General features: G+C 41.8%; 1 protein-coding gene across 2 annotated transcripts; it reads left to right on the top strand.

Moving 5' to 3' along the window:
* The first annotated feature begins 3387 nt into the window (after positions 1-3387).
* On the top strand, positions 3388-22714 carry LOC147902109 (Nucleic acid-binding, OB-fold-like protein). 2 transcript variants are annotated; one of them, XM_087375082.1, is made up of 6 exons: positions 3388-3698; positions 3783-3857; positions 4161-4249; positions 4776-4860; positions 11403-11484; positions 22531-22714. In XM_087375082.1, exons 1-6 carry the CDS (start codon positions 3549-3551, stop codon positions 22587-22589), a joined length of 540 nt encoding a protein of 179 aa, XP_087231208.1. In that variant the 5' UTR covers positions 3388-3548; the 3' UTR covers positions 22590-22714. The 2 variants fall into 2 exon arrangements, with proteins under 2 accessions (XP_087231208.1, XP_087231209.1); XM_087375083.1 differs by lacking the exon at positions 22531-22714 and adding an exon at positions 22133-22516 and having other exon boundaries at positions 3511-3698.
* The last annotated feature ends 2824 nt before the right edge of the window (positions 22715-25538 follow it).

Below are 25538 nucleotides of genomic sequence, written 5' to 3'. Positions count from 1 at the left end.
ATTGTATATTCTTATCAAGTTTTTCTCCATTTGGATTGATGTAGCCCAACTTGCCTTTGATGAACCCCAATTTAGCAACAAGCTGGGCCAGCGGCAATACAGTGTTGAACACATTTCCTCTTGCTCAATGAGGCTCATGACCACTTGACAATGGCTGGATGTAATCTTTTGGCCTTCTAGATGTAATGTTTTGGTCTCTAAGGCTCTCCGCAATTGCTAAGTTTTTATTACATTTATGTAATCTCTTTTTGAACTTTACTAAAATGCGACCAAAAATAGTATGAGGCTTGGTTGCACTATCTTCTAGATACTTGACAAGTTTTGTTCCATTTGGGTTAATATGCCAATGATGCACCCCAATTTAGTGCCTAGGTGGGGTTGATTAAAATATAGCCAAAATTGGAAAGATGGTATAGGTAAAAAAGGCTGCACCCCTATCCAAATAAGCACCCATCACATAATCATTACCATGATCTTTGTGCTCTAACTTTAGGAGTCAATTTTCAAGGTATACCTACAGTAATCATGGTGAGATATTGGATTAGTTGGCATGGAGCTTTGCCTTCCAAAGGAAGCATTTATGTTTTGACTTATTGTATGGGGGATAAATTGTATGCAATTTGGCTCTTTACTCCTCTTTGATGCACCCTTTTTGCACTAGTTCTACTCTATTCCATTGGTGAAATGCTGGCACTCATAAAGAACCACTGTTTGTACTAGCATTGTATATAAAACCTTTCTCATCTCCCACTTTTTTCATTTGTTTTAGTGGGGAAAGAAACCTTCATGGCTTTCAGGATTGTCTTCTCAACAATAGATATGTTCCATTTGTAATTAAATTTGAATTGTAGGTGAATATATATTGTATAATAAAATGTTCTCCAAATTTTGATTTATTCATGACCATGATCTTGTTTTTGTAATGTTTACTTGCATGCTAGAAAAGTGGAAGCACTTGCTTAAAATATATAAGTATTTATCTAGACCATGTTCGCCCTTTCTAAAGAAGACATATCATTTGCATGTAACTTCAAAAGAATTGTAATAGCTCCTTGATTTTGTAACATAATCAATGCATCTAGTTCTTTTATAAATGAATTAAGAGAGAGAGAGAGAGAGAGAGAGAGAGAGAGAGAGAGAGAGAGAGAGATAGAGAGAGAGAGAGAGAGTATATTAACGTCCATGGAAGACCAATAGGTCTATAGGACAAAAAAGCCTCTCTAATACATTTGCTTAGGGAGGGCACACGGCAGCTCCTAGAGAGTGCAAAGAGCAGCTCCAATTATTTAGACTACTTACGTTATAACTTGAAACACATAATCAACCATACATCAATTTAAGATTGAGAGTCTTTTGGATTAGATATAAATTCCTTAATGATTGCTATGCCTCTACGATATACTGCCCGTTTTCCATCCTTCCTAGCAGCCTTGACCTTAGCTAATTTTGTTGCCTTATTTTCTAGTTGAGCTCGGGTAAGTTCCTCAGCTATCCATATCTTAGTCCCTCTCAATTTATAAGATTGTCAAAGAAGCTTGATACGTAGACTGTGAGATTTGAGTTGGTCTGGCTTCATCATCATTATCAACATCATCACCCTTGTCAACCATCCAATCAATGTTAGGGATGGTTGCTTTGACATGTGCTAAAGTGTCACCGAAAGAGTCCTCTTCTTTATACCATCCTTCAGGAAGTCCCCCTATTCTTATCTTCAAGGCATTATCACGTCTAGTTATGTGTTCTTTAATCTCTTCTTGAATGTTAGCTTTATTTACTTTGGTATCAAACTCCACATTCACTTCCTTCTTAGCGGTCTATACTTCAGTGCGAACTAGATCTTTGATTGTAGAGACTAGCTGGGGTAAGGGGGGGAAGCCTTGCAAAACTTTACATCCTCATCTTATTGCCTGCTTTGCCAGGTCCTTCAAGAACTTGAATTCTAGCTATTGCATCTGCCAGTTGCATCTTTAACTCTAGGACTTGCTGCTATAGATAAAAAACTTGTTCATGGTGCCCAATTATGGGTCGATCCAGACCTCCTCATACGTATGTGTGAGCATACGGTGAGGGTGTCTTGGATGTGGCATATCCAGCTTGCACATAGGGCCTTCCTGGCTGATGCTATTGGGGTTGAGGGAGGGGATTTCGAGGAGAGGCTCGGCCATTCCTTGCTGGCCATGTCTACTGCTACATCGGGCTAAACTAACCCCCCGGTTGGGCTAGGGGTTCAACCCAGTTGGGGTTAGACACCTCTCAGAACTATTGGTTGCTACAACCTGTTAGGTGTACGGAGGACTAACTAATGGGTGGAGAAGAAGGTATGTACGAGCTGTCCGAAGGTTTGACGGGGGATGTACTGAGGTTTGACGGGAATGTATGGCGAATTGTACGGACGATGGATGACGAGCTTTACGGACAACAAGTCGAGAGGACCGTACAAACGATGCTCACCCATCACCAGACTACAGTGAGCAACCCAAATGTGCTACGCCGTGATACTGGCTACTACCTCCCACACGCTATCCTCCAGAGGAGAATGAGGATTTGGGGCTCCATCCCTACTTCTTTTGAGTGTTAGTGCATGGTGAGATGGGAATATACCTTTTTACAATTCCCATCCTATTTTCCTAAGACCCTTAGCTACTATACTAATACAAATGCTTCCAATACTTGCTACTAAACTCTCAACGAGTGCTTGTGAGCCATCCTAGAGTAGAGCTTTAGCTTGGTGTGATATTCCCCATCTTTTTTGTTACCACTGCCTCATAAGAGGTAGCCCTCTAATGGAGAATTGGATTCTTCTTTGTGAATTTCTTTGTGATATAGGAGGCACTGACCATGCACACTTGTGCACTCTAGTGTATTTTAGTCTTCACTATTTGATCGGTTTCATCCTCTCTCTCTCTCTCTCTCTCTCTCTCTCTTGCAGGATATCATCTACGCCCTACGCTCCACCTGGAATCATGGGACCTCGGGCTTTAGGGCGACTGTCGTGAGGCGCACACGTTTCTGCAAGGCTTGGCCTGCAGGGGTTTTCTACATATTCACTCCGCGAGGGATTTGCTAGTTGTATAGACCCCCCACCGGGCTGTCAGTCCCTGTACCAAAGATCCCCTAGGCAGTGAGCTGAGTTTCTTTGGAGCGGGCTGGTTTTTTCTTCTTTCAACCTTTATCCAGTTTTTCCATACTCAGCACCTTTGGGATCGCTGTTTTGTATGAAGTCTTTTAAGCATTAATACAAAGTTCCTTTCTTTGCAAAAAAAAGTAGGGATGGAGATTTCATGTGTTTAAGAATTGGGGACAAGGACATGTCATCATTCCATGTTTGGAAAGGGGATCCCGTTTTGGTCTCGTGACATGGTCCCACGATGAAAGAAAGGCCAATTCCCATCCTGAACCAATACTAAACACCAATATATAGCCTTGGCAAATGGACGCTGATGGAGAGATGGTTATAGTAGGGGACATCAAATCTTTCGACGCTTTGCCCTGGTTAAGAATGATTGCTTGACCTTGGTGGAGTTGTGCGTCCTTTAAAGCTTGTCAGGATGGATTCCTACAAGACGCCTGGAGAGGTTCTTGGCCGAGCTTCCGACTATTTAGCCGGCTCTGGAACCTACGTTTGGCAAAACAAGATTTATGCTTCTCTTGTTGGTGTCCAGAGGCTTTTGGAGCCTCCCCAAAATACGCAAGATAAGGTTTCGAAATATTTCAGCTGCTTTTAAAGTTTCTCGACTCCATTAATTAGCATTGAGGAAACTGAGGATTTAGTATGCTTCCAGAGACCGACTATCGAGGTAACTCGAGAGAAGCAACACGGAGCAGTTCCAGAGCCAGGTCTTCTTGTTACAGCAAAGGTATCTTCGTAGTTCATTTAGCGTTGCCTTGATGTGAAATTTGTGGGACTTGATAGAAGCTTCGTTTTATTGAAAAAGAACGTAAAAAAAGATCTGTAAGATCAATAGAGTGCTTCCTCAGAATTTCTTATATGCCAAAGCTTTAAAATGGCATGATCGGGAGTTCCTTTTCTTGGGTGGTTTTGTTTTGGAGCATATTCAAATCGGCTTTAAGCGTTTACTATGTCTTTGACTGCTAAGGTCCCCCCATTTTTGAGGGTCTCCCCTTCCTCTGCCTCAATGCTAAGCTGAATCTTCATGCAGGTTGCAAAAGTCATGCAGAAAATGGCACAAGTTGACATAATATGTGTTGGATCAAGGGCAGTGAAGGAGAAATTCTCAGGATTAGTAAGGTATTTGGTTTTCAGGGAACTCATTTGCTTTGCATCCCTTGCTCTAGATTGAGGGTATTGGATATGTGAATGTATGTAAATGCCTACATATGTAGATATTATATTTTTTATTGTCTTACCTTGAAGTTTACCCTTTCGACTTTTCATGAGTTAGCATGTGATCAGCTTCTGTCATCTCCCGTTCACCTCCAAGTACATGATAGAAACTTAGCTTCTTGGTCAATGTTTATGTGATGTATAGTGAAGTCGACTTGTTTAATGCATATCACGTGGTCTATCTTGTTGACAGATTTTATAGCATGTGTTCACATTATGTATTGGTGAAGTTTTATGATTTGAATCCTTGTGAATGATCCCTCACACTGTAGACTTTGTTTGTTTTTGTGAATTTGAAATTAGCTGGCGCTGCTCATAGATATCTATATGCATACAAGAAAAACTAGAATGTAAAGCACTAGTCTAAGTTTAGTGGTTTCTTTTGCAAGTGGCTACCGGTTTCTTATTTCACCTTTGTGTTTCATGCAAGACAACAAGATGTCCGGGCAACCGAAATCGATAAAGTTGATATGTTTTCTTCGTACCGAGCAGGAGACATAATCAGGGCGGAAGTAGTAATATTCTGAGCTTCCCTTTTTCACATACATATCATTGATTTTTTTTCCTTTTCTTTTTTTTTGGCAAGAAATAGACTTTATTAAGTATGAATAAAACCCGCAAGAGCAAGCTCAAGGTGGAAATACACCATGCAATGCATGAGAAAAAACTCCTCAAAAAGAGGTAGAAAATAACCAAGGTTGAGGCTGAAAATGCCACCTCAAACTTGTGGAAGTCTCAGAGAAGAAGGGGGAGCTCCTCCATTCCATGAGGAAAATAGCCCTCCTAGCAAAAGCTACGTGACAGGATCTCTGCATAATCGTCCATATGGCCATCAATGTATGTATAGTGTCTGTCCATACACTGGCCAAAGTGTGGGAGGGGTGAACGTGGAATCCATCCAAATGCTGTGGAAGTCTCAGAGGAGAAGGGGGAGCTTCTCCATTCCCTGAGGAAAATAGCCCTCCTAGTAAAAGCTACGTGACAGGATCTCTGCATAATCGTCCATATGGCCATCAGTGTATGTATAGTGTCTGTCCATTTACTGGCCAATGTGTGGGAGGGGTGGACGTGGAATCTGTCCAAAGCCTTTGTGCATCTGGCTCTCCAAATATGCCATATTGATATGCTCACCAGTATCTCCTAAGAAGAGTCCATCGAGGCATGCACAGTCCTGAAGGGTAAACTAAGAACGTTGTCCAGAGAACATGATTCGACCAAGCGTCGTCTAATTGCTAGGGCCCAAGATGAGTCATGTCTCTCAAAAAAGACCTGAGGCCCCGAAAGAGAGAGCCAAGCAACTGAGTAAGAAGGGGGATAGAGCAAAAGAGCTGAAAATCCTAGCAATCCCCTCCCAAATAATCCTCACCTGTTTGCAATCCCATAAGCAATGCTGAATTGTCTCCATGGCAAAGATGCAACAAGGACAGGTATGATCTATGAAGTTCCAAGCTTTTCAAGAATGCAAATGTGTGCAATCATGCAAAATTTAAATGCCGATCGACCCTCCAATGGGGAAGAGCGTCCTCGTGAGAGTACTTGTTTCTCTTTCGATCTACATGCAAGGTGGGAGAGAGAAGGTGGATGAATGCAATGTGGTAGAGAGAAGGTGGATGAATGCAATGATCACAATGAAGGGGAGTACCCCTTTATTGATGTCCTTTGAGATCACTCAAGTTCCATCTTCCCATTTAGACCTACCCTTAACCTATGACTCTTGCACCTACCATTTAATGCACTCTAATGCACCCTTCCCTTTCCTATTGCCCCTAGGACATAGACATGTGTGTGTACATCTTTATTACTAATCATTGGCCAATGTTACATAGTTTTGCGGTACTATTTACACCGCTTGATCAATCATAAATACAAATATATAACTGCACCATCAAATTGGTGTCTAGCAATAATAAGGTTCCAATGACTATTTTTTAACTAAATAATCATTTCTCGTCATGACACTCCTTCTGCTTGGATGATCAGACGTCCTCTTTTGGATCATTGCTTGTCTCTTCCTCTTGCGTCATGCACTTTCTCTTATTACTTCTGCAATTGCATCGCCTCTTTATAATCAGCGAATATCTATGGAAAATCTGTAAAGAACTCTTCTTCCATCCATTGTGCATCACTAGTTGGCTGGTTTTTAAACTTCAGTAAATACATATCTCTCTTCTTTCCATGCACGGGTAATCTTCTCGTTATGGTTTACAATCTGTTCTAGAGTAAGACTTCAGTCCCATCTTCAAGTTCAGGTTCTTCTTGATGCTAAATGTAGAAGTATTGCCATGGTATCTCTTCAAATTGTTCTCATGAAAGATATTCTTCATGCGCCAGTGGGCTGGTAACTCATACGCTCTGGATCCTTCTTCTGGATATAAAGCTGCTGAAATCTGAAATGGACCATAAAACTTCGGTGCTAACTTGACATATTTTGTACTTCCTCTCACTGACTTGATTCTTCTTTTATCAATCTTCAGTAAAACCCAGTCATCCTCCTTGTACAAAATTTATTTTCTTTTCTTATTGGCTGCCTTGGATTGTTGAACCTGGGCCTTCTTAATATGTTCTTTTACCTGCTCAATAACCTGTGACATATCCTCAACAAACTGGTCAGCAGCAAAAATTCGCTCCCCCAATTGTGTTATTGGAGTGGGTAAACATTGCCCATACATGATTTCGAGGTGGAAGTATGTACAGTGTTATTATAAGCAAACTCTAACAATGGTAAGAATGTTGGCTACCTTCTAGGTTGGCCATGGACATAAGCTCGAACTTTTTTCCATCACCTTGAGGATGGAAGGCTGTAGTAAATTTCTGTTTGGTCCCGAGATTCTCTAATAGGGATGTCCAAAAGTTGCTAATGAAACGGCCATCATTATCAGATACAAGACATTTTGGTAACCCCTGTATTCCCTAATGAATAACTTTGCTGTTTCAAGAGCAGACAACCTTTTTGCAGGGAATAAAATGAGCCTGTTTACTCAGCCTATCTATAACAGTGAAAATCTGCTCAAACTGACCAACCTTGGGGAAACTTGACACGAAATCCATTGTAATGTGTTCCCAGCTTTGAGAGGGAACATGCAAAGGCTGCAAAAGACCAGCAGTCTTATTGGTGTTAGATTTAATGCACTGACATATGTCACATTGTTGAATGAAGGCTGAAACTTCTTGGCGAAGTTTAGGCCAATGGAAGTACCTCTCAATATAATCAATTGTCCCACTAATGCCTCTATGTCTAGGATATGGACTGGCATGTAACTCACTCATGACTAGATACCAAAATGTTTTGGGTACACATATGGCACGTCCCAACAATAGGTATCCATCCAATAGGCCTCTCATTCCCCAACCTCGTTACGCTGAATCTTCCCATAAATTTCAGCGAAGTCCTCATCTATATGATAAGCTTCAACCATCACTCCTAGTGATTTCTCCTTAATCATAGAAATGTGATTAACTTGGGGCCGTCTACTCAAAGCATGAGCTAGTTGATATTCAATAATTGGTTGCCCAAAGGATTGAATATATTCAGCCCATTTGATTTGTCTTGAATGTATTCAGTCCATTTGATTTGTCTTGAAGAAACAATGGGTTGAGAAAACAACTTCTTGATACTTTGATGGTCAGTCTTAATGTTGAAAGCAGAACCATATAGATAATGCTTCCATAACTTCAAAGCATGAATGACTGCTAGTAACTCCTTCTTGTACGTGATATATTTCAATTCAGCCCCTCAAAGCTTTCTACTCACATAAGCAATGGGTTGTCCTCCTTGCATCAACACTGCCCCAATCGAGGTACTCGCATGCGTACATACAACAAAGAACTCCTTGTCCATATCCGGAAGTGTTAATACTAGTGCAGTGACTGATGTTCTCTTAAGCTCTTTAAAAGCTACTCGGTGAACCTCTTCCCACACTTACAAGGAATGCTTCTTCAGCAAATCTGTTAGTGGAGAAGCAAGACGTATAAAATTTTTAATGAATCTGCGATAATACTACACATCCCTAGGAAGGATCTCAACTCATGTATATTTTTGGGTATTGGCCATTCAATTATGGCCTTGACCTTTTTGGGGTCAACCTGCCTCAGCAGACACAATTTGTCCCAAATACTCTATTTCTATCTTGAAGAACTCACTCTTCTTGGTATGTAGGACAATCGATCCTTCCATCACCTTAGCATGGTGATCCTTATGCTCTTCCTCAGTCGGGCTGAAAAACTAAAATGTTGTTAAAGAAGACTATGAATTTTTCCAAGTAGGGTCGCAAAACCCTTCTCATCAACCTACTAAAAGTGGTTGGAGCATTAGTTAGGCCAAAGGGCATGACCAAAAAATTATAATGTCCATTGAGAGTGTGAAAAGCAGTCTTATGCTCATCTCCAGCTTTCATCCGAAGTTGATGATAACCAGATTTCAAATCCTATTTGCTAAAAACTTTAGCACCTTGAAGCATATCCAATAAATCATCCACTCTTGGAATCGGATATCGGTTCTTAATCATAAGTTTATTCAAAGCACGGTAATCTATACACATACGACATGATCCATCTTCTTCTTGACCAATAATACAGGGCTCTAAATGGAGAATCGCTTGGTCGAATCAGGTCTTTTTGCAATCGATCTTCAATTTGTTCCTCTATCTCTCTCATGTTTCATCCTGTATGGGGCTCTACATGGAGGAGAAGTTACCGATTCTAAGTTTATGGCATGATCATCTTCTCTCTCCATAGGTAATTTGAATGAGTCATCTTTTTGAAAATCAATCCTCATAAGCTCTAAGGAACTCATTTCTCTCCTGATCTTCTTTTGAGATATGAAGATCTGGTGAATCTCGTATATACACAAGATTACAATCTACCCCTCTTTTTACCAATCTTTTTGCTTGGGTAGGAGTAATCAATGGAATCGTATACACGTCTCGATCCCCTATGATCCTTATGTACAAAGCAACGATGATGAGTATGAGGATGAATAGTAGTGTTAAAATCATACAGCCATGGTTTACCTAGAATCATGTCAACGTCTTGTAAAAGAGCTACTAGAAAATCCATTCGATCTCTATATTTTTGTATATGAAAAGGGATATTCCGTACTATGGATGTGTCTTCTTCATTATGTCACCTAAAAGCTCCTGAGAGTGACATGTTTTTTATAGGTTCTGGTTTAAGATGGAGTAATTTTTACGAATCTATCACTCACTAAGTCATAATTACATCCATCATCTAGGAGAACCACTATTCTCTGTCCATACGAACCCATACATCTTAAAAAGATCATGAGGTCCAAAGGTATTGGCTGAATGGACAACATTCACTATTGGCTCAATAGTCACTGTAGATTTCAAGGATTACGAGATAGAAGCCTCACCCTCCTGCTTGGATGCCTTGGCTTTTCCTTTTATCGAATTCATCTTGGCAATTTTAGCCAAGAGAATAGGACACTTATGCCATACATGCCCCGGCTTAGGTTTCTTACACCCGAAACATTTTCCTTCCTTAATCAACTTCTTCTTCTCTTCATCTGTCATTAGAAGGAAATGGCATCCATCCAGGGCGTGATTGGCTGTTCACATTCCTTACAAGAGCTTTACCTTTCCCTTTATTATTCTTAAATCGGTTTGGTTTCCTAAAAGTGGGTATGTTGTTGGTCTTAGATGTTGACCCACTGTCCTTATTGAAGGGTTTACAAGGATTCAATTTTCTCTTAGCTATTTCAGCCAGCTTAGTGAGGTCCTTAAGCATGGTTGGGTTAAACATTTCAACCTCATATCTTACTTTTGGGCTTAAGGCTGCTAAATACTTTTTCCTTCTATCTTCCTCACTCTTTTCAGGTAACTCTAGAGAGAGTTTCCAAAACCTGGCTATAAAATCCACATTACTCTCATTATCGAATTGCCTAAACCTTTCCCAATGAAAGGTTAGATTCTTTTCATGCCTCAGTGGCATGAAAGTGGCTTTCAATTGCTTCACAAACTTAGCCCATTCACGAATAGGCTCTTTTCCTATTTGTGACAAAGACCACCACATTAGAGCATTCTTTTGCAGATGCAGTGTGGCAAGAGCAAGCTTCTCTTGCTTGGTCTTGTCTTGATGGGCAAAGTATAGCTCAAAATATTGAGGATTTGTCAGCCTCCCTTGCCCCATCATATTTGGGGAACTCGATTCTCTGCTGCGGTTGGAATTTGGATCTTTTAGAAGGGGTACTCAACTCTTCATGCCCAAAGTTACGTTTTGGGTTTGCCCTGAAACGTTTTCGAAACCCCAAAACACGTTTCGAAACTCCTTGCCTACTATGGCGATGTGATAGAATAGCCCTGGAGCACTTTTCCAGCTTGTGACTTGCCTCTCCCTCTTCTTCTATGGTCCAAAAACAAGCCTCAAAGCCAATTTTGACTTTTTGCCTTGTCCCACAAGCCAACTTGCCAAACGTTGCCATAGGAGCCCAACTTGCCAAACGTTGCTCTTGGAGCTATTTTTAGTTAAAGGGAATTTTACCCCTGTCTAACCTTCAGTTCCCTTGCCTTGGCGCCCATGGAATTAATTGCACTGAAGTGTCCTTTGGGAATTGTTTTAATCAGTTGGAGGCTAGGGTAGTCACCATAAATTCCTAAAGCTTAGAAATTCACGTCCCCGTGACAGTTGGCAGTTGCTAGTCTAGACTCTAGGATGTAAACTCTAGAGACTTTTCAATTGTTAAGTGTCAAACTTTGTGTAAAAATGTGCAAGTCTTGAAAATATCTGTACCATCCTTAACATATTTTTAAAGCACTTATCACTCGTTTTAAACCAAACATTACAACTTTTATAGATTAAAAAAAAATTTTCCATTTGGCAGTAATGGTGTTGAATCGAGGATCCAGGCCTATGCAATGGAAGTAATTTCTTTTGCAAGGCTTGTTGCTTGAAGCTCTTCCCATACTTCCATGTATGCAATTTTGCCTTTCAACTTTTAAATTCTGTTTCCTTTTTGGCTCCGATTCAGGTTTCTTAGAGCAACAGAAGTTTGAATAGAGAGAGAAGGATACACTATTTACAAGTCTTTTTGCTTCCATAGTTATCACTTGGAGATGCAAGGTCGTACTATTTATCAACTGCAAAGAATGAACTTGGAGTTGTTTCTGCGATAAGTGTAGCTGGTAAGTGTCTCTCACATTGCTGATCATGAGAAAGTTTCATATATGCATTTGTTTTGAGGATTCGATGACTGCTTTGTAAGGCTTGTTGGCTTGTATTTACTACTCAACTACTGAATGTGCTTCAGAATCTTATGACTTAATGCGAAGAGAATATTCCATTAGTTTTCTGATTAGGTGCTAGCCATCATCATGACTGAATTTCTCCTTCACTCTGAAGCTTTGCTAAAGGCCCTTGACAGAAGCTTGCTGCAAAGACTTGTGTGTTATATGAGCAGTTTATGGATGACATTAGTGTGAAGACCTTGGCAGTTTTCCAAGATGAAGGCGGTGGTTTCACCTAGGAGTAAAAGATGAAGTGTATAATAAACAAGCAGGATAAAACATGAATCAGAACACACATTTGAAGATTCGAGTCTGTTAGAACTTATTGTTGAAGATAGTTTGGTGTTTTTCTTCTACAATCTATGAGGGATTGGCCCTGGTTTGTATAAAGCTACCAGCCTTACCTTTGGGAAGATTCTAGAGTCTAGACTTTGCATGCTCAGATGGTTGAGCACCTTGCTACTTGCTTCAGCTATTGCGCGTAAGCAATGTGAGTGAAGAATGTTGAGATGAGTGCTCAGCAATCACACCTTGGTGGAATGACTGAATGCGTGACACTCGTTAGCACCTCATTTTACTCGGCAGAACTTACAGATAACCAATATTTTGATGCTCTTGAGGAAACTGGGCGTGCAAAGAACGAGGAGCTTGGAATAGTAGAGCCAAGGAACTTAGTAGAGAGAGAGATATCCGTTATCATTCCTGTATCATGGTGGTGATGATCAAAATTTATAGGTGCGTCAGTAGTTGGGATTTGTCAGTTGGCCAGGCTTGATGCAGCAATATGTATTGTCTGAAAGATGGACCAAAACCAAATACAAAATGTGTGCGCAGTGTGCCACTATCTAGCAGCAGGGTGCTGTCTAGATATGGACCCTTCTGACTCCAGGACTGTTCTTGTACCTCCTTGTGGCACCTACAAAACTTTCTCAGCCTGTATACTCTCCTAGAGCTTCAGTGTGCTGCGTACTGATGCCCCCTGGACACTCCTTGCCATAGTTGTCAGATACTTCAGGTACGAAACGTTAGGTATGTTTTAGGAATGAGTACCTAAACTTTAGAAGCTTTAGAAACGTATAAATAAATAAATAAATAAATATAAATATATATATATATATAAGATATCTTATTAGTTATTAGTAATTTATAGTAGATACTGAGATGCATCATGCTGCATGTGCCATGGCCCATGCACATTGCACTTATTATTAGAACATACATGATACATCATACAATATACTACATGGAAAATTTTAAATTTCAGTCCTTTTTACAAATTAAATTTAGAACTTCAAAGTATTGCAACTGATAACTGAAGTCTCATAGAAATAATGAATGATGAATCATAAATCTACTTAGTACTTACTACTTACAAGTTACAACTATCAACATTCAAAGTTAAAACTTAAAACTGAAAAGTAAATAGATATTAGATATTATACTGTAGTACCAAGAATCATACATGCAGCATGCTGCATGATTCATAATAAAGAGTAAAGTTAAAAGTATCAATACGAATCATGACTTAGAACTTAAAAGACATGTGTTAGAGACTCGGGTCCTAACAATGAAAAGAGAAGGGCTAAGGCTGAAGCGTTGAAATCAGACACAGCTAGTAGAAGATTGCGTTGAAATTGACGTAGCTTGTAGGGCTCTCCAGCAGGGCTCCACAAACTCCAAGGCAGGTACTCAAAAATTTGCTGAGGGCAGGCTGAAAAGCACACAGGGCTCCAAGATCGACACAAGCGATTGCAGATTTCATGCCTGTACCAGCTCGAGGCGTTGGAAATGGCGCTGTACGACGTACGGCCGTTGACCTTACCCTAGATGCAAAATTTGGGCAAAAGCCCTAAACTTTAAGGTAGGTTTCTAAGGTCTCTAAAGCTTCTAAAATATCTAAACGTTTCTAACGTTTCTAACCTTTAGATACGCGTATCTATCCAACCCTGCTCCTTGCTGATGCTCTTCTCGATGAAGACCTATAGATGAATGCTCCAACGAACCTCATATGTGTGCTGCTTTGGAACTGCAGCCAACCTGAGAACTTGTAAATCCAAGTGTAGGGTACTGCTTTTCCACCCTGTAGGTGATTTGCAGAGTGTACACCTTCTAGGTAATCCTCAACCTCTCTGGTGCCTTGGTCGACAGCCAACAATAGAGGCTTCGTAGAATAGATACACCCAAGGATAGGGGTCCTTTTACAAGGCTGGAATGCCCCATGCCCTGGAAAACACGCGACCAAGTCTGTTGACTGCCCAACCAGTCTGCATTGGCCCGGCCACTTACTTTGCCCAAATTTGCTGCTGTGATGTCTGTGTCGTGTTTTCGCATGCCTCCGACCAGAGCTTTTACCCTGACCAATGTTTGTTCTTTGCGCAGTCTGTTGCTGCTAGTTGCAGCCTTCTTGAGGGCATGTTAATTGGTGTTTAAACATAGCTTGATAATAGCACCAAATCCATCATGTTCACCCTGCCATGGCTAGACTAAAAGTAATTCCACATCATGTCTAGACCGGTTAGGGATTTGAACCTTGAGACAAAGTAGAATCTACGGGCTGATTTAAATTGAGAGGCAGCACCATCTGACCACACCCTATGTTGTTTTATATTTTCTGCATTGGGAGTTTCTTTTTCAGCCATTCCCAATGCAGTAGAAAACCATGCTGCACAAATAAGGTGTCATGTTTCATGTGAAATATAGAAATGGTATGTGCGTTGCACTGAACTGGGCATCAATCGTAGAAGAATCAAGCAAATGATTATACGTGATATGCACAAGAATCGTTATCTGCTTGTCGTACCATTGAGTACTTTGTATCTCATCTTGTTCTTGAAATGAATAATTTTCAGCGAAATCTATATGATAGAGACAATAGTGTCATGAGGAAAATTGGCAAGGCACATCTTGATTTACTTATCTTGCCAACTGGCGGTGAAATTGTGATGTACATATTTTGGGATGGATTGAACCATGTGACCTATAAGCTCCCTCGGCTGAGTGCTCTTATATGATAGTAGCCATCTCGTTTTATCGGATCCTTCAACATTGGTAGGTCCAATCTTTCCCACCTTTGAGTAGCCTTTGCTGCTGGCCCTGGTCATAGCTCTTGCACCATTTGTGGGTCCTTCTATCCATAGTTCAGGGCTTGTGCTACCCTCTGACAGTAGCCAGGTATTGCTTCTTATGCTGCCTACATGGCAGCTTGCATGCTGCTCATGTGGTAGCTCTGTATATGCCTTCAGATCTGTCCGTGGCATATCTAAACCCCTATTGGTACACCTTTCTAATGTCCTCGTCCTTTCGCGGGCTCATAGGTGGGGAGATGACATCGATAAAGGCAACAAGTATGATCATCTTTGTAGGTCAATCTGATTTTGGAAGACATGCTGAGAGCATATGTCTCCCAAAGGCAGTTTGATAAGGAAGAGTCCCTCCATTGATGGAGTTTGCTTACAATTGTGCTAAGCATTCAGCCACTTGAATCAATTCACTCATGCTGATGTATGGATACTAGCCTAGAGCCCCATGGTAGTTGGCTTGCAGAATGTGACGGTGGCACTTAAGCAGATTGATTGAAATAGCACCAAGATGTGTTGTAGTTTGCTAGAGAAGCATAAATAGTGCTCAAGATAGAGCACAATTTTGTGCCAACTAAAAAGGGTCACCCTGAGTTCTCTTAGAGGACCAATGGGATTACTTGAGAATCCCAAATGATTATCAGGAATGATACTTGGCTAGGTTTATATGTCTTCAAATTTGTGATATGATTTCGATCCTTTGAAAGATCAGCGATGTGGCTTACAATGTAGTCACCCAATGGAATTTGGGTACCCCTAGTCTTTTATGTCAGTAGATTGAAAGAGAGCCTAGGCACGAGATAGTTTGGTCTCTGAGAAAAAGTTTGTTAGACGATATATCCATTATGTGCATCATGATCTAGAATGTCTTCTAGATTATGGGGATTGATAGTTTGGGAATAAGACTGCTTCAGAGTTGAAGGTCAAGCGGAAGGATTGCTTAGAAGAGAATAGCACTTGTGAAGTCTTGATTCTCTTCGAGTCTAAATATTAGAGTTTATATCTCAAACCTTCTTTGAATAAAAGGGAGAGTGTGTTACTTTCACGTTTGGACACAACATGGTTACAATTTGGGGAGGCGAGGTGTAGAAAAGGGGTAGGGGGCAGATTAGAGAAAGTTGATAGGAGAGTGAGAGAACGAGGGGAAGAGATAGGGAAGAGGTAGGGGAGAGAGAGAGAGAGAGAGAGAGAGAGAGAGAGAGAGAGAGAGAGTAGGCTGCAAGTAGGAGGAAGGAGGAGGGAGAGTAGATAGGATTAGATGTCACATCAAACGTACATTGCACATGAGAGGAGGGCAGTGTATAGAGTAGGCTGCAAGTAGGAGGAAGGAGGAGGGAGCACAGATAGGATTAGATGTCACATCAAAGGTACATTGCACATGAGAGGAGGGTGCTTAAACAGTACTTCTTATTCCCTTTTATCCCCTTTGACCTCTCTATCTTGCAAACCCCCCAAGTACTAATAATTGTAAGCCCACTAACTTGACCAACTTTTGGCCTTCATTACAATTATCCCTGCATAATATAATTTCGCCCTCAAAATTGCAAGTGATGGTGGTTAAACTCCAAAATTCTTTTTGTAGAATAAACATGCTCCAACATACAGGACCCAGGTCACGTGGGTCAAAAGGAAAAGTAGGATAGTTCTTTGCCCTAGATGTTGTGGGGCCTCCTGGGTCATGTAAGCGTTGATCCCACCTAGCATGCTCATCATCAAGCTCCACAATCACATAGCCATTTCTTGTCTCCATGGAGCCTACTTTGCACACCTCTTCTATGCCTTGCTATTGGCTTTAACCTACATTGGGATCATTCATTGCTTTTCCATATATCCACTGCATCTCTGGCTATGTTGTCTTGCCCAAATGCAGTAGATTGAAAATCATCTTCATTATTATTCAGGCCAAGACAAATGCAATAGACTGAAAATCATCTTCATTAATTCAGGCTTAAACAGTTTAAAAAATTCTTCAACATTCCAGGGATCTTTAGTCTTCACAGCCTTCAACCCTGGGCTGTACCGCTGTAATTTCCTTCTAACCACCATGACACCCATGAGGTCTTTGAGCTGTGCATGTGTAGGGCTTGCAAGATGAAATCCTCATCTTCAGCCAGATGGTGGCATGGTGCATGCCATCATAAAGAATCTGAAATTCCATTCGAAATGTGGGAGCCATTCTTGCAGCTTATGGTTTCTCTTTCGAATTTGTGGTTCGTCAAAATATTTCTTACGTGTCTACCACACTCTTGTCCAACCAGGCCCCTAGCATAATGCAAGAAAGAAAAATTATCTGACCTCAGATGGCAGGCACATGTAAGCATCGTGCAGATTTGACAAGGGAGCATCAATGTCGTCCGCAAACCCATGTGCATATTGGGCATATGCACATAAATCTGCTCAGGCTGCATTTGAGGTGCCCTAGACTCCCTCCTGTCTGATTGAGATTGAGGCCAACTCCTCTTATAGGCATTGTGCTGACACAGAGATGAGAAATAAATAAATGCTAGAGGCACAGGCTCTTCCAAAAGCATCCACACGAGGCAATAGTGAAGAATGGCCTCTAGGATATCACCCCTGGGAAGAGTCACTGGTGGAAGCCTCTGGCTGAAAATTCCCATGGGCAAGATCTTAATGGACTGCTCACTAATAGGCTTCCCATAGATGGAAGGATCTGCCTGGTTGTTTAATAAATACTCTACCCAAAATGCACCTTGTGTGGGTCGCTGTAAAATCCCCATGCATTAGTGTACATTGGTGCTCTACTGACAAAGGATGTAGCATTATCATTCCCTATGAGATCACGAAGGAAGCTGATTGCTTCATGATTCTCAACTTCTGTTGTGGCAAGTTTGCCTCATCCCCAACTATAGACTTACCTTGGTCTCCTGCAATAGCACTTCCATGTGCACCTTTTCCATCAAGTTGCATATCTGCATTATCTTGCTGCTGTGCACTAATGTACCGCTGAGGACAGTAACTACTTAGACCAGTGTGGTTGTACAAGGGCTCCTCGCCATTTTTTAAAGTGTCATAACAGCCATCTTCCTTCTGCTGTCAATTGTCATACTCCTGAATGTGTTGTGACGCAGCTTTTGGATTAAAACTATCATGCATATCTTGTTCTTGCTGCACAAGCTACTGCTCCTCATTGTGTGTAAGGTTACTTTGACATCCTTTGCTATCATCTGTGTGGTCTTCGATATTTTCTTCCTGTACAGAGACTGTCACGGGCATCCACAGCCCGTGGATGCTTCCTACAAGATGCAACGCCACCAGGAAAGACATAACTAGTAAAAAAATAAGCCAGAGTTGACATGTGTTGACTTTTGACCAACCTAGTCAACGGTCAGCGTTGAGCAGGCGACCAGGTCAGTCAATCTGCCCTAAAAGCCTTTTAGTTGGTCCTCATTCGGTTCAGTCCGGCACATCAGTATTTAGTTCTCTCTTTTGTCATAAGGGTTCTCCCTCCGTACAATACTTGTTTCTTCATAGCTGTATTCAGCTCTCTAGGCCAGACATTGTTCAGTATTTATGTTAACGAGAGCGTAGTGCTATGGAGGAGAAGGAAGAATGGGATCGGCAACTCCTCATTTCTCTACTCCGACCACATGGGGAGGAAAGGGAGAGAGTCCAACCACGTGTCAAACTTTCTTTTCCTGGGAAGCTCAACTTCACTCAGTACGATGGTAAGCAAGAACCTTTAGTGTTGACTTCGTGGCTCAATCAGTTTGAAAGTTACTTTTCAGTTGTGCTTACGAACGACGACGAGCGGTTCATCCTAGCATCCATGCACCTCATAGGGGAGGTGGTCACCTACTGGTGGCTGACGTAGACGAGGAGGCACCTCTTTAAAAATGGGTGGAATTCGTGAACATCTGATCACAGTTTTTGCCACCCTAGTACTTAGACATGCTTCAGAGTCAGTTCTACGAGCTACGCCAGGGGGACACTGAGACGGTGAATCATTACGCCAACATGTTCACTCAAGTGTTCATATAGTTGTAGCTGGAGGAAAGTCAGAAGATGAGCAAGTTTCTCCATGGGCTGTATTCTGACATCTGGTGGTACATACGTAGTTTTCGGCCACAGGATTACGAGTGTGCATACGAGCTTGTTGAGAAACTCGAGCTCATGCACAAGGGTTAAGGATCCAAGCAAGTCAAGAGTAAGGAGCCCTAGGATTCCACGTTAAGAGATGGTGGAAAAAAGTTCGGCAGTGGATCATAGAACTGGACATCGTAGGACAATGGCTATGATGCGTACTTGGATGGAGTAACTCGAGCTACCTATGTCTATAAAAGCCGATGCTTCCATTGTCATGTGCAAGGCCACATCAAGCATGATTGCCTGCACTTTAAGAAGCTCCAGGCAGAGGGGGCCACACTAGGTGGTCATCTAAAGCTTTGACTCCTGCCAAGACCATCTTAGTGGTTATAGAGGAGATCGAAGTTCAGTAGAAGTGCAAACCTCAGCAGTTTCCCACTATTTCAGTTCTACAGCCAGATCGATTGCTAGAATGTCCCTATTTTCGCAGATTCGGGGAGTTCTGAGGACATCATTTCCACCAAAGCGCTTAGCAAGCCAAGTTGACTCTCACTCCCACAAATACCATTGCCCTGAATGGGGCATTCACGAGATGGCAAGTAGGAGGCAACATGGTGGCCGTAGGAGCCACTCTGAAGATAGCAGAGTGGGCAGATACCCGAATGTTTAGAGTTGCAATGACTCAGTTAGGGGACATCGTATTGGAAGCGCGATGGTTGCAAGTTCGACCCGACTCTATGAACCAGGGTTTGGACCTCAACATTTCATACCATGGGGATAAGTTTATCTCTTGGCTCAAGGGCACTTTGCCTCACCCTTTGATTTCTGCAATCCAAATGGCATGAGAGATTCGTCGGGGAGGTGAGGTGTGCATAGTCTGTTGGGATATGTGTGATTAAGGGCTTGCTAGGTGCATGTGTGCATCTACTAGCAGTCATATGGTTGTGTGTGTGTGTGTATAGAAGAGGCACACTTAGTGCCATAGACTATGACACACGTGATGATGTAATGCAAAGGCCCCCACATGGGATGGTGCCTATGATTGTGGAGTTCCTATGATTTAGGAGTTACCTCCTTTGATGTAGGAGAGGTGCCATTGATTTAGGCCACCCTCTCTCCATTTCTATAAAAGAGGGACTTCCCTCTCAAATCAATAGAACACTCATTTCAGTATCTTATGTGTTCTCATTGAGTCTTGCCACAATGCATCTATCCTTCCCCAAGTTCCAACATGTGGTATCAGAGCCATGGAAGCCACCATAGCTCGGGAATTCTAGCTAGGTCGTGCTGCCACGTGGCATCATCCCTACCAAACTCACCTTCTTCCTCATCTTCTTCTTTCCCAATTCGTGCTGATCTTGTCAAGCTCCATACACACACTCAGGGCGACATTTCTCCAAGCCCTCCTGGCCAGAGATAGCTCTCATATAGGCGACCTTTGAGCCCAGAGCACTCTCCAACATTTCGTCCCTGCTGCCCACCATTGCGACTTCTCTACCTGTGACCTCTTCACGAAATTCGTCATGTGTGGGGCACATGTCAACATTTGCTTCTAGCTTTGCTTTAGCAATAGTATGAGCAAGCTGCTCATGAATTCTGAGCTCAAATCGTGAAGAAATTGTCACTTTTTCACTCAGGAATGGCACATCTTTGACGGACTGCTGCGGGCTTCATTTCGCCCATCGTCTCTGGTGGACCTTGGCTACAGTAAGGGCATTGCTTTGCCTCCAAAAGCCCTCTCCAGGTGTGCTCGTAACTCCTCAATTCTGCCCTACAGCTTTCAGCTTCTCAAATTGGGGGAAATTGGAGAAGTTCAGTCAAAGTTTGACTATTCAGATTTCAAGTCTCCAAGTGTCACTAACACTTTGGAAATTATGCTTATCATGATGTATGAGATGAATTTACATTTCAATAATTTCTTTTTGCCATACATTTATGAGATATATGAGCTTCAATGTACAAGAGTAGACACTGCCCTTGTTTTATCAACAAGTGGTAAGACCCTCTTCAAATTTGGTTGCTTTGAAGGTATATGGTATGCATTTGAGCTTCTATCCTAGAGGCATATCTCATGGAGACTAAGGAGATTGATCAAGGTGATTACATCATCTTGGCAATCTATGCAAATAACGTAGTGATTTTAAAGACTAGAGAACTAGAAGCTGAGTACATTAGAAAGGAACCTTGCAAATTTTGTGGTTTGACTGTACACACTATGGAGAACTATTACTTAAGAAAGCTATCCCTTGATATGCTTGCTAAGAGACAAGCTGAAGAAGATGCCATGAAGGACAAGGCCTTGCGGGAAAAGGAATGCAAGCATTGTGGAAAGACCAAGATTGCTACAAGATCAATCCTTGCACTTATTGTGGCAAGAAAAATCATTCAGAGAAGTTTTGCAATGAGAAGAATAAAAACATGGTAAATCTGGTTGAAGAGAGAACTCCATCAACAAATGAAGAATCAAACTTTGTGGTAGAAGATGAAGACTTTGCCTTTTGAGCACATTGAGGTTCTTTGCTTGGAATAGTACTCAAAAAAGAATGTTATGTGTTTGTCTTTTGTAAATCACCTGTGGTCACCATATGATGTAGGTCATGTGATATGTGTTTACTCCCATGGTACCTCTTGCAGACATGAGAAACTAGGTTCACACAAAGGCCTAAGATTCATCCTTGTACATGCAAGGGAGATAACCATTTGAGGGGGTCTATCTCATTTTTGTAAACCTTGACCCTTGGACACCCTTGCTAGCATGAGATCCTAGCCATAGATTTATCCTTGACTAGATGTATCCTTGACATAGCAAGAGGCTAACCCTTGAGGGGGTATGTTGGGATATGTGTGATCAAGGGCTTGCTAGGTGCATGTGTGTATCCACTAGGCTCTAGTAGTCATACGGTTGTATGTGTGTTTAGAAGAGGCACACTTAGTGCCATAGACTATGACACAGGTGATGATGTAATGTAAAGGTAATGCAAAGGTCCCCACATGGGGTGGTGCCTATGATTGTGGAGTTCCTATGATTTAGGAGTTAACCTCCTTTGATGTAGGAGAGGTGCCATTGATTTAGACCACCCTCTCTCCATTTCTATAAAAGAGGGACTTCCCTCTCAAATCAATAGAACACTCATTTCAGTATCTTATGTATTCTCACGACATCTGATGCATGTTTAAGAGAAATTGTTTGGCGGCTTGTACCCTTTCCTTTTCAAGCCCTTTAGATGGTGGAGTTTTTGTGGATCTCGACGTAGTCAAGTGAAACTATAGATTAATTGATAGTCTCTACATTCTCTCTAGTTGCAATTAGGGGTATTCCTAAAGTTAATTTGACATGTGGTATAAGCTTTTTTAAATCTTTGACTTATTGAGGTGGTCTTTGAGTATCTGCTCCTATTTATTTTTTTTGTGTTGCCTTTTAACAGGTGTGAAAATGATTCCGATCAGTTGGCAAGAAATGCTATGTCCACTTACAAATCAAAAAGAGCTCCGTAAAGTAGCCAAGGTTATTTCTAGTTGAAACAACCTTGGCTTTGCGAAATTTTTAATGGCCAAGTAGGATTTAGAATATGGATGGTAGCCTTAAATTTTTGTAGCCCTTAGTTTCTTAAAGTGCTAGAAACTATTTGATTCATCAAGTTGGTAAAAAAAAAGTAATGCTTATTTTGAAAAACTTTTTACGTTAGGGTAGGTTGTGTGAGCTTAGTTGTCTTTTTACAATCACTTTTCTTTTAAGCTTTGTATTGTCTTTGAAGAAAGAATAGTGTAAAGCTGCAATAGCCACTCTTTGGGGTGGTCCTAAGAAATGATGCTTTGTGGATAGAGGATGTGCAAAGGAAATCTTCTATTTGGATGCAACTCCTTGATGTTGCACACATGTGATTGTTTTCCTCCCCTTTTAAAAAATTGTAGACATGTAGGTGGACATGCCAATTTCCTCCCCTTGAGGGGAATTGTTTTTTGAACTTCTATGAAGTACAATCAAAATATAGAGTCAAGAAAAAAACTTGTGAACATGTCATGAATCGCTAGTGAGCTCCCATGATTAAAACCAAGCTAAGTGGATTGCATAAAAGAGCGTCGCGTGTACAAATGAAAGCGATTTGACGTTTTTAGGGTCTTCGGGGGTTCGTTTTTGTAGGGTCAAAAGTCTTTCTAAGAGTTTTACTCACTCTGGATGTGTCGGTGATGTCAGAAATACCAAATTCTGCACTGTATGTTAGATATAATAAAGTAGCTCAAGTATCATCATTGAATGCTAATGATACTTTATTATCATCATAAAGTAGCTCTAGACCACTTTATCATGGAATCAGAGTATTAGGTGCTCCCAAGCCCTTGCTTCTTATTAAGGCATTAAGCCCTCCTTGTGCGAGGCATCTTTCATCTTCGAGTGAGAGTTTAGTGGCTCTCCAAACACACGACTCAGCGGTTTCATGAGCAGCTCCGCCATCACAAATGACTCCTAGCTTCGACTTTCAACTTTCACGAATGACAAGGCTCAGTAGTGCTGGAGTTGCTAACTCTAACGATGCTCCGAATGACGGAGTAACCATCTTCACAGATTCGCCTCCACACTGTAAAACGCCTTCATCGACTTAGAAGACAATGGAATCTCGGAGCACTTAGAACATTTCGGTCAATTATGGAATATTTCGATAGCTTCTCTCCAACCAAGGATTGGCCACGCATGCGACACGTGGCACTTAGACACACCTTATCTTATCCTACCATGCAATTTGAGCCATGTGGCATGCCACATCATTACTCCTTGGATGTTATGCCATTCTTGACCTATGCTACCACATCATCACACTTGGCCCTACTTGCCACGTCAGCATGTATACATCATCAACACCGGCCTACTGTCATGTCATCATGCTACAAGCTCAGCCCTAGGTGCCACGTCACCTAGTACAATCAGCAACTTGCCATGCATCTGCATAGTTAGATGCCACATCAACAGTGACTCCTAAGCACTGAGTGCCACATTGGCACACCTTTTGCAAACACCATGTGAACAAATAGTGTCATGTCACCATGTGCCACCTAAGCACATAGTGCCACATAGGCTTACTGCCGTGACCATTTATTGGAGATCCATTGTCACATCATCATGTGCCATATTATCATTTTGATCACCCTCTTGGAATCAAAGTTTGGCCATCCTTTTAGGAGCCATAACTTTTGATCCATGTGGAATTTGCAGGTAATCCAAAAAGCAAAAATGATCGCCAACATATCATGCTCTATGCGCAATGCACCCTACATAAAAAATGAATTAAGATAAAATTCCTTTGCTGCATTTCGCACTTCGATGTGTAGTGTAGCTATAGACTAGCACCGCCATAGAGGAGATCCGACTCCACCAAGCCAAGTAAGCCATTTTCATATACCTGATTAGTTCCCAGTGGTGTCATTCCCATTGGATCTATTATCGGTGTACACATTCATACATTTGACACCAGTTTAGTACTCTCGGCATTCGGCAATTCATTAGTTCAATGTGACACTTGGTAGAGTGATCTTCCTCAGATTTAGGATTGTTGCACATTTGCGCACCCACATGCCACCCATGTAATTGTTGACTATTTTTTGGCATTGGTTTGTACATGGATACACATCAGCCTTGTACGGCCTCTTGGCTACTCTTGACATATAGTTGTCACCATTATACTATAGGCTTAATCCTTGGCACACAACTGTTCTCAGATGACTTGGTTTTGACCATTTAGTGTAAGGCCCCGAGTGGCAGCTCTCACACAGTGTTCTCATGTGTAGACACTCTTGTCGGTACACGGGTAAGCCTTTTGCACAGAGCACGAGACCACCTCCATCATGGAGTTATCCACATCACATAGTTGATGATACACCAGTCATGACTCTAGCCTCGATCTGTGAGTGGAAAAAGAGAACCTACTTCGATCATTCATTGCCACAGGGTATGTACCAGTTTACGACATTGACTCGAGCCTCGTTGGTCTCGAGAGATTAGATGCAGATGTTCTAGATATTAGCATGGATCAGCCCACACTTTTGATCATGCATATTTGTCGGTAAGCCTTCAGCACGAGGCACATTTGATGGGAAGTCCTCAAAATGAGGCACATTTCTTGATAAGCCCTCAGCATGAGGCACATTTGATGGTAGGTCCTCAACATGAGGTAGTCCCATCTACGTCTGCACAGTTTGATTCCAGTGATGTACAACCATCACATTAATGCATGGATCCGACTCCGGTGGTCAAGTACAAAAATATCATGAGAACAAGATCGGAGTGCCGACATTTGGCAAAGTAGGAAAATGCTATAAGAGTGAGCTCAAGGTGGGTCTGGCAAGAGGAGAATGACCTAAGCAGAGGGTGTGGGTAGAGGAGGTAGGGGTCATGGGACATGCCAAAGGGAAAAACCCCCGTTCAAGGCACATGGCTCCAACCTTCAATTCAAAATTCCAATCCCCCTATCCTCAAGTCTCTTGCCACACGTTAGCCTCATCTGCCCACCACATGGCAGTTCCAAATAAGAAAGATAAGAAGATGAGATGGTAAGATCTGCAAGATCAGCCCAACTTTGGAACTCTTCATAGCTTACTACCTGTGAGCAAAAGTGAAGGTTTGTGCAAGCCCCGATGGACAAGGAGGAATGATTTCCAAGGACTATCACCCACAAACAAAGTGACAAAAGAGTCTTCAAAGGCATGCCATTTCATGAGAGCTTGAGTAAGAGTCATGTCTAGATTGATACCCTTGTCATCCTCTCCATATCGCATGTGGGCTTTGGTTGTTCCACCAAAGGGGAGAGCACATTCACAACATGGATCATGTCGGGGTGT

Source organism: Dipteris shenzhenensis, chromosome 5, assembly GCF_047967505.1.
Source record: "Dipteris shenzhenensis isolate YYH24624 ecotype China chromosome 5, Dip_SZ_1.0, whole genome shotgun sequence".
NCBI classification, from domain to species: Eukaryota; Viridiplantae; Streptophyta; class Polypodiopsida; order Gleicheniales; family Dipteridaceae; genus Dipteris; species Dipteris shenzhenensis.
Note: the sequence above shows the minus strand (reverse complement) of the source record. Positions and strands in the feature narration are given on the sequence as shown.